Genomic DNA, 10,274 nt, shown 5'->3' with positions numbered 1-10,274 from the left:
GAATGACCTGCTGTCCCCATACACTAGTATCACAGATATCTCCTTCTTACCTTCCTCTGGCGGAATGACCCGCTGTCCCCATACACTAGTATCACAGATATCTCCTACTTACCTTCCTCTGGCGGAATGACCCGCTGTCCCCATACACTAGTATGGGGATAGAATTCATCAAGCTCCAAAAATATGATATTTTCTGAGCTTGAGTGTGGGAGCATTCGCCGTCATCTTCATATATAATATATAACATCTTTCTCATACATATATCAATTTATAGCACCAACATATTTACTTTCACAAAACACATTAACTATGAAATATTTAAACAAGTTTATTGAACTATTCACATGACATATATACAGTGAGGGAGCCAGTTTCCCTCTCGTGTAACACTATACCCTCTGGCTTACCGCAGTAACAATGACAAATGAATCATCTGCCAGTCTTTTATGCAACAATCACAGGTATGGCAGCTTATGGGTACTGGTTGCTAGAAAGTCGGCGCCCATTTGTTTTTTTTGGCATCAGTCAATATACAGTCACATAGCAGCTGCCAATTAGTTGTGCACCTCAATCATGTGTCCCTTCTCAGATGCCCAGCCCTCCGGCCCTTGTGCACGGCACTTCAGTCTCAGTTTGTGCGGGAGTTTCACCCCGGCCGCTGGCTCCTGGTAGGTGGAGCACTCCGAGGGGCAGCAGCTGGATCCCCCCTCTTCACCGCCGCTGTCCTCACTCTGGTAACCTGAATGGACAGATTTGGGAGACACCAACTCCCCTGTGACTTTCAAGTCAGGTGTTCTCACCATCTGCTGGTAAGGAGTCTGTAAACTGTCCGAGTGTACAAATATGGAGGAGCGCAGAGGTGGGGCACAGCGCTCGGAGACCTGATGGTTAAGTGAGTCCAGATCAGCAAAGTCCGTGTTCTGGGGGTCCACAGTAAGCCCCCCGACTCTGTACAGTATCACTCCCCCACGGGGGCACTGTCTCATAGATGTGGTTCTGTCCACTGGGTACATGTTGGAAAAGTCACTGTCCATCTCTCTCCCATCGCTGTATGAAGCTGGCACTGGGCTATCCCTGGAAGACTGATCAGAGAGGTCAGACAGGGAGCCCCTGGGGGAATAACTGTCCGTTGCTGCCCCCCCTCCACTGTCCGCCTCCGAGGAGTCCGAATTCATTCCTAAGTAGGAAGAAGAGTAGGTTGAATTCCCACCGCCGCACAGCAAAGATCCTGTGTCGGCACTTTTATGGCCTCCTAGCCCATGGCCAGCCTCGAGGAAGGAAGCTGCTGAGATCAATCCATAACGGAGTTTCAGCTGGAGCAGCTCGTTTCTCAGCCTCCCGTTCTCCTCATCCAGGGCTGCCACCCTCCCTTCCAGCACTAGGTCATGGAAACGTCTCTTCTCTCTCGACCTCTTGGCTGCCTCATTGTTTTTCCTCCTCTTCTCCCAGTAACTGGCATCCTTCTTCTCACTCGAGATGAACTCTCGTTTCCGACGGCCAGTTCCAGCTCCGTTCTGGGTGCCGGAAGCTCTGTTCCTGGCATTTTGCTCCTCACTGCTCTGTGGGTAATCGTCAAGAAGGGATTCCATGCCGACCCAATTGCCTCTTCGCGTTGCACCGCTCTAGGTCTCACAATCCCTGCTGCTTACAGGTGGACGTGCGGCAGTGAAGCTGGTTTGATATTAGAAAGAGGTATTTAGGTGGAGCGTCGCGTCTGAACGCTGTTGATAGACGTACGATTCACTGGGTGGTCGTCGCCATGCAGTGTGGGCATCTTATTCTCTTAGCTGTCAGCCAATGGAGGTAGCAGGTTGCAGCACTCTCTCAGATCGACCGCTGACTTCGGATTAGTCAGAGACCGTTGCTGTGCTGGTTAGGAGACGGCTTTGTCTGGAGCCTTCTTTCCAGCTACAAGGTAATGATTCGCTCTGACTTCCTGGCAGGTAATAATTCTCTGATTCTCTCGCTGTCAGGTTTTACTCTCCTGGACACGCCTAGAGAGGATAAAAAAAAAAAAAACATTAGGAAAGTGATTTGGAGTTACCACGCCCCCCCGCAGGTCTTACATAATATGACCCTGCAGAGCTTGGCATAGAGCGGAATCACGTTTGACCTGGATTATTTCAAATGTTAATTACATCAATTATTTGTGTTGTGTAATATATTGTGTTATGACACATTGCTATATATACAACAAACGTGCAATCATACTAAGAGGTGTGCCCAGCCTGTTTGCTTTGGTTCATTTTATTCATCTGCGGTTAATTCTTAGAATTATCCGACAGAGGTGACTAAGGGGACTATTCATTATCAATTAAGTTTTGGAGCCATTCATCAAAAAGGTAACACATGAGATATCACAGATTTCTAAGTCCCTAAGACCTAAGTCCCTAAGACCTATCTCCTGCTTACCTTTCTGTCCATAAGACCTAAGCCCGGCGGTTCAAATCCCGATGCCGGAAGACCGGCAGTGAAAATCCCGACAAGGTAGGTAAATTAACTATTTCTAATCCCTCTCCCCCCCCAACCCTCCCTTAGGGGTGCCTAACCCTAACCTCGCCCCATAGTGCCTAACCCTAACCTCCCCCTGTAAGTGCCTAAACCTAACCGACCCTCCCCGCAGCCTAACCCTACTCCCCCCGAGGGTGCCTAACCCTAACCCCCCTTTCCACTAGCCTAACCCTCCCGGGGGGGTTGCCTAACCCTAAGTCCCCCCCGGGATCCCCTAACCTAACCTGCGGTCGGCATTTCGACCATCGGCTTCCTAACTACATCCCCCCGGATTGGCCCTAGTATGGGGACCTAAATTCATCAAGCTCCGAAAAATGCAATATTTTCGGAGCTTGACTGAGGGAGCATTCGCCATCTTCTGATTGGGTTTGTTCCAGCACACCCACTCCTTCCCTATGGGAAGGAGTCCTGGGTTGAGAAAAGGAATCCCTCCGCCCCTGTCCGGCTCCGTCCGCCGGGGCTTTGTGCGCCCTGCGTGTAGGCAGTGCTAAGTTTCACTGCTCCAAAAGTAACAGTGAAAACATTTGGGGAAACAGCTAATTTTCAGATTAGCTGTCTCCGCGCCGGAGGAATGAAGAAATGCTTCCGTGCTCGCCGCAAGTAGGAATGTAGGCTGCTGGCATTCGGGGGCGCCAACGGGGAGCGTTTCAGAAGAATCAGGACTTAAAGAGCCTTTGAAAGATAAGCACGTCCTCAGCGCTCCATGGTCTGCACTACATGGATACTCCGACAATACACGGAACGTAACCTATGCTCAGGCATGATGGATGCAGTATTTGTAATCTCTAAGCAGTTCTACAGTATGTGGTCTTTATTGTCCTGCGTCATGAAGTGTTAATGGCAATAGCACAAATAATGACAATCAGTTGTACTTTCCAAGAGCTGGTGTAAAGTTATCAGTTGTTGTAGGTTGTTTCATTTTTATCTTTATTACACCCGTATACTTCTGTATACAGGTGATCTAAAAGAGTGATATTCATCTGCCCCCCAGATATAATCCTGGCAGCCTACCCTTGTCTGCTCACGTATGTGTGTCAGTGTGTTAGCATGTGGGTACACACCCTGCTACTCCACCCTCCCGTCTTCCTCTGTCCACGTGCCCGATCCTGCTGCCATGTGACCAGCCAGCGCAAGGCACGGAAACTAGGTCAGGATTTCATAAACAGACCTGAGGGGCATCCTGCCAGAGACAGAGTGACCATTGCCGCCAGAGACCCGTTCAGTGCCAGACACCTCGTACCCTGTAATTCCTGAGACCTAATCACTGCCAGATACCTAATGCCCTGCAATGCCTGAGACCCGTTCACTGCCAGACACCTAGTGCCCTGCAATGCCTGAGACCCATTTCAGTGCCAGACACCTAGTGCCCTGCAATGCCAGAGACCCGTTCACTGCCAGACACCTAGTGCCCTGCAATGCCTGAGACCCATTTCAGTGCCAGACACCTAGTGCCCTGCAATGCCAGAGACCCATTCACTGCCAGATACCTAGTGCCCTGCAGTGCCTGAGAACCATTCACTGCCAGATACCTAGTGCCCTGCAGTGCCTGAGACCCATTCACTGCCAGATACCTAGTGCCCTGCAATGCCTGAGACCCATTCACTGCCAAATACCTAGTGCCCTGCAATGCCTGAGACCCATTCAGTGCCAGATACCTAATGCCCTGCAATGCCTGAGACCCATTCAGTGCCAGACACCTAATGCTCTGCAATGCCTGAGACCCATTCAATGCCAGATACCTAGTGCCCTGCAATGCCTGAGACCATTCACTTCCAGACACCTAGTGCCCTGCAATGCTAGAGACCCATTCACTGCCAGATACCTAATGCCCTGCAATGCTAGAGACCTATTCACTGCCAGATACCTAGTGCCCTGCAATGCCTGAGACCCATTCACTGCCAGACACCTAGTGCCCTGCAATGCTAGAGACCCATTCACTGCCAGATACCTAATGCCCTGCAATGCCAGAGACCCATTCACTGCCAGACCCCTAGTGCCCTGCAATGCCTGAGACCCATTCACTGCCAGACCCCTAGTTCCCTTTAATGCCTGAGACCCATTCAATGCCAGATACCTAGTGCCCTGCAATGCCTGAGACCCATTCAGTGCCAGACACCAAGTGACCTGCAATGCCAGAGACCCATTCACTGCCAGACCCCTAGTTCCCTGTAATGCCAGAGACCCATTCACTGCCAGATACCTAATGCCCTGAAATGCGTGAGACCCATTCAGTGCCAGACACCTAATGCCCTGCAATGCCAGAGACCCATTCACTGCCAGACCCCTAGTTCCCTGTAATGCCTGAGACCCATTCAATGCCAGATACCTAGTGCCCTGCAATGCCTGAGATCCGTTCACTGCCAGACACCTAGTGCCCTGCAGTGCCTGAGACCCATTCACTGCCAGATACCTAATGCCCTGCAATGCCTGAGACCTATTCAGTGCCAGACACCTAATGCCCTGCAATGCCTGAGACCCATTCACTGCCAGACACCTAGTGCCCTGCAATGCCTGAGACCCATTCAGTGCCAGACACCTAGTGACCTGCAATGCCAGAGACCCATTCACTGCCAGACCCCTAGTTCCCTGTAATGCCAGAGACCCATTCACTGCCAGATACCTAATGCCCTGAAATGCCTGAGACCCATTCAGTGCCAGACACCTAATGCCCTGCAATGCCAGAGACCCATTCACTGCCAGATACCTAATGCCCTGCAATGCCCAAGAACCATTCACTGCCAGATACCTAGTGCCCTGCAATGCCTGAGATCCGTTCACTGCCAGACACCTAGTGCCCTGCAATGCTAGAGACCCATTCACTGCCAGATACCTAATGCCCTGCAATGCCTGAGATCCGTTCACTGCCAGACACCTAGTGCCCTGCAATGCCTGAGAACCATTCACTGCCAGATACCTAGTGCACTGCAATGCTTGAGACCTATTCAGTGCCAGACACCTAATGCCCTGCAATGCCTGAGACCCATTCACTGCCAGATACCTAGTGCCCTGCAATGCTAGAGACCCATTCAGTGCCAGACACCTAGTGACCTGCAATGCCTGAGACCCATTCAGTGGCAGAAAAAAATTCAGTGACATACTGCAGGCACAAACCTATTACCTGACACTATGCTGCTACCTCTGTAACTGTATCCAAATGATTATTTAACAAAAAATATATAGTACCACAGCCCTTGTGGAAACTCGCCTGTTTCACCTTACAGTGCGGCCCCACGGCTACAGGCATTCCTCACTGACCATACGGATAACACTAGCGTCAGAATGGCCACTATCCCTTCATATGTATAGTATGTACTAATATGGATTAGCACTACTACCTGTATGTCGGAGTGCCCATATTGTGGGCTAGATTAATATTCATGAGAATGCAGCCTATCAATGCACTAAGGGCTAGTAATATACCCGAGGCGAGAGGAACAGTCCTACTATCCTCTATATGCTGGATACAGCTCCCCGTTATTTAGTTATTATTCATTTATTAAAAGTTATTTATATAGCGCTTGCATATTGCACAGCAGTTTACAGAAAATATTTAATCATTCACGTTAGTCCCTGGCCCAGTGGAGCTTGCAATCTATGTCCCCGCCACATGTATAGTACACACACTAGGGTTATTTATTTTCTTTTTTTTCTCAGTATCTATCCTTGCTGTGCATGTGTAGACAACTACACAGTACCACTTCCCTTGTATTGTGTGCTATATGTCATTCTCAGTATCTATCCTTACTATGCATGTGTAATACACCTGCACAGTACCACTTTCCTTATTCTGTATGCTGGATGTCATTCTCAGTATATATCCTTACTCTACATGTGTAATACACCTGCACAGTACCACTTCCCTTGTATTGTGTGCTGGATGTCATTCTCAGTATCTATCCTTCTTATTGCGCATGTGTATACAACTGCACAGTACCACATCCCTTGTACTGTGTGCAGGATGTCATTCCCATAAATACCCTTATTCTGTACAGTGTTTATAACACAAACAGTAGTACACTGGGTCTTTAGTTAATAAACTTCAGTAGTGAAATAAAGAATAGAATGGGTCCAGCATCTGCCATGTAGTGGGATATGTGTATATACGTACGGGTTACAGAATGGATTGTGTGGTGATTAATACCCTTTCTATGCCATGTAGGTACATCTTACAGGGATTACTGGGTGCTGTAACTGTCTGACAGGATCAGGATCTTGGTTGGAATGGAATTCTTACACTAAGGCGGGGTGAGAGCGAGAGGATCACTCACCAGGCGGCACGTGTGTCTGGTAATTACACGTGAATTGTTGTCCCTGTAAGTCATATTTTCAGGAAGTGTTGGAAGCTCTTGTGTAATACCTACATGCTCTCTCTTATTATGGTCTATTTAGAGTGTAAGCTCTGCAAGGAAAATATACATGCAAATACTAATTGTTTCTTGCATATACACCAGTATCCCTTGACACAAAAGTGTGTATGATATACCTACATAATCATATACACTTCTAACAACATATATACATGCAGCCACACAGGATGTGCAAACCTGACATACAGTGCACCTAATTTTCAGCTGGTGCGAAGTTCAAATAGTTCATAGAGGCACACATTACATACAGGCAGTATACTCCTTTACATACAGGTGGTATACACCTTACATACAGGCAGTATACTCCTTTACACACAGGTGGTATACACCTTACATACAGGCAGTATACTCCTTTTCACACAGGTGTTATACACCTTACATACAGGCAGTATACAGGTGGTATACACCTTACATACAGGCAGTATACTCCTTTACACACAGGTGGTATACACCTTACAATACAGGCAGTATACTCCATTACACACAGGTGGTATACAGCTTACATACAGGTGGTATACAGCTTACATACAGGTGGTATACACCTTACACACAGGTGGTATACACCTTACATACAGGTGGCATACACCTTACATACAGGCAGTATACTCCTTTACATACAGGTGGTATACACCTTACATACAGGCAGTATACTCCTTTACACACAGGTGATATACACCTTACATACAGGCAGTATACAGGTGGTATACACCTTACTTACAGGCAGTATACTCCTTTACACACAGGTGGTATACACCTTACATACAGGTGGTATACACCTTACATACAGGCAGTATACAGGTGGTATACACCTTACATACAGGCAGTATACTCCTTTACACACAGGTGGTATACACCTTACATACAGGCAGTATATAGGTGACATACACCTTACAGGTGGTATACACCTTACATACAAGCAGTATATAGGTGGCATACACCTTACAGGTGGCATACACCTTACATACAGGTGGCATACACCTTACATACAGGCAGTATATAGGTGGTATACACCTTACATACAAGCAGTATATAGATGGCATACACCTTACGGGTGGTATACACCTTACATACAGGTGGCATACACCTTACATACAGGCAGTATACTCCTTTACACACAGGTGGTATACACCTTACATACAGGCAGTATACAGGTGGTATACACCTTACATACAGGCAGTATACTCCTTTACACACAGGTGGTATACACCTTACTTACAGACAGTATACTACTTTACACACAGGTGGTATACAGCTTACATACAGGTGGTATACACCTTACACACAGGTGGTATACACCTTACATACAGGTGGTATACACCTTACATACAGGCAGTATACTCCTTTACACACAGGTGGTATACACCTTACATACAGGCAGTATACAGGTGGTATACACCTTACTTACAGGCAGTATACTCCTTTACATACAGGTGGTATACACCTTACATACAGGCAGTATACAGGTGGTATACACCTTACATACAGGCAGTATATAGGTGGCATACACCTTACAGGTGGTATACACCTTACATACAAGCAGTATATAGGTGGCATACACCTTACAGGTGGTATACACCTTACATACAGGTGGCATACACCTTACATACAGGCAGTATACTCCTTTACACACAGGTGGTATACACCTTACATACAGGCAGTATATAGGTGGCATACATCTTACATACAAGCAGTATACAGGTGGTATATACCTTACATACAGGTGGCATACACCTTACATACAGGTGGTATACACCATACATACAGATGGTATACACCTTACATATAGGCAGTATATAGGTGGCATATAAGTTACATACATGTCATATACACCTTACATACAGGTGGAGTACACCTTACATACAGGTGGAGTACACCTTACATACAGGTGGTGTACACCTTACATACAGGTGGTGTACACCTTGCATACAGGTGGTATACATCTTACATACAGGCAGTACACACTTCACACTACACAGCTGACTGGCTGGTACTTTATCTCTCTTCAAGGCTTAGTACATGTCCCTCTATGAGTTGATACACACCTTACATGCAGCCTATGTACACCTAACATACAGTTGGTATCTCATATACAGTTGGCACACTCCTTACACACAGGTGGCACAAACCTCACATACAGTGGGTACACACCTCACATATAGTTGGTACACATCCGACATAAGGTTCCCATACACGGAGCGATATAGCTGCCGATCCGACGGATTGGAACGATATAGCAGCTATAGCGTTCCGTGTGTAGGCACAATATTGTCCATTGCGCGCTCCCGTGGGGTATACGCATAAAATACAGTTGGTATACTCCACACATACAGTTGGTACACACCTCATAGTTGGCACACACCTCATGTACAGTTGGTAAGCACTTCACATACAGTTGGTATATACTGTGTACATAGAGGTGGCATTTACCTCCTGCACAGTTGGCACAGACCTAACATACATTAAAACTCCTTAGAGTGGGTATAGTTGCTACATAAATAATACACATCTAGCACTCACCTCAAGCACTGTACTCTTATATATCCAGTTATGCCAAACCACGCACAAGCCATGCCCACTTTATGTACAGATGGCACAGCCTTTACGCATTTGGCACACACCTCCCGTACTTCCCTGTGCCACTTCCCACCTCACCTATTTGCTCACAGCGCAGCTGGTAAACAGTGCACAGTTGGCACATGCTCCTACTACTCCGCACAGCTTACACCCAACTGGTCCAGACCACACAGACCCGGGCAACACTGATAACAACTGCACACGCCTCACCTGTCACACAGACGGAGCAACTCTTTACACACCTCACACGGGTCTCGATTCAGCAAGGAACGCAATTGCTAATACGCACATGCAAAGTTACAATACATGTACACAGTTGGGGTGCGCCTGATGGGCAGTGCTGCGCGCACACAATGCCTCACACACAGGTAGAGTGTAACACTGGATGGCTGCACCTACCTGCCAGGTGGGTGTCTGCCCTGCGTGGTCTCTGCCTGTATGCTGCCTGTGTCCTGTCTCTCTGTGTTGTTTTCGCTGTCTGTATCTCCTCCTCCTCCCCAGTGTGTGCTCTACTTTCCTGGCATCGCTCCCCTCTCTCTCTCTCTGTGTAAATGTGTGTTAGTGGGTCAGACATTGCATAACCCGACGTCACAATCTGAGTGTGTGTCTGACAAGAGAATGGGGGCTGAGGGAGGAGGGATTGAGAGAAACAAGCACAGGCGTACACAGCCCAGGGATAGACCTTATTGTTGAAAATAGATCATTGCCTTCAGGCTCACTGCCCTGCAGAGCTTGCACTCTAGTAAAAAGAGCAATGTAGTTTAAGGACAGCAAACGCAGAAACCTAAAGCATGAAAAGCTTACACACTAATAAACAAATCT

The 10,274-nt window shown here is 47.5% G+C and overlaps 1 protein-coding gene across 1 annotated transcript; it reads right to left on the bottom strand.

Annotated features, from left to right (window-relative positions):
• Window positions 1–346: 346 nt before the first annotated feature.
• On the bottom strand, window positions 347–9,969 carry LOC148522586 (uncharacterized). The gene is made up of 2 exons (XM_088474008.1): window positions 9,852–9,969; window positions 347–1,994 (listed from the first exon to the last, which is right to left on the bottom strand). The coding sequence occupies exon 2, from the start codon at window positions 1,587–1,589 to the stop codon at window positions 555–557; it is 1,035 nt and encodes a 344-aa protein (XP_088330134.1). The 5' UTR covers window positions 1,590–1,994; window positions 9,852–9,969; the 3' UTR covers window positions 347–554.
• Between the last annotated feature and the right edge of the window lie 305 nt (window positions 9,970–10,274).

Source organism: Taudactylus pleione, unplaced genomic scaffold (assembly GCF_031769625.1).
Source record: "Taudactylus pleione unplaced genomic scaffold, aTauple2 ptg000145l, whole genome shotgun sequence".
NCBI classification, from domain to species: domain Eukaryota; kingdom Metazoa; phylum Chordata; class Amphibia; order Anura; family Myobatrachidae; genus Taudactylus; species Taudactylus pleione.
This window is presented reverse-complemented; position numbering and strand designations above follow the sequence as displayed.

What these genes read in the sequence shown, in the direction of transcription:
- LOC148522586 (XM_088474008.1), bottom strand. Translation starts at nt 1,589, where the DNA reads ATGGAATCCCTTCTTGACGATTACCCACAGAGCAGTGAGGAGCAAAAT.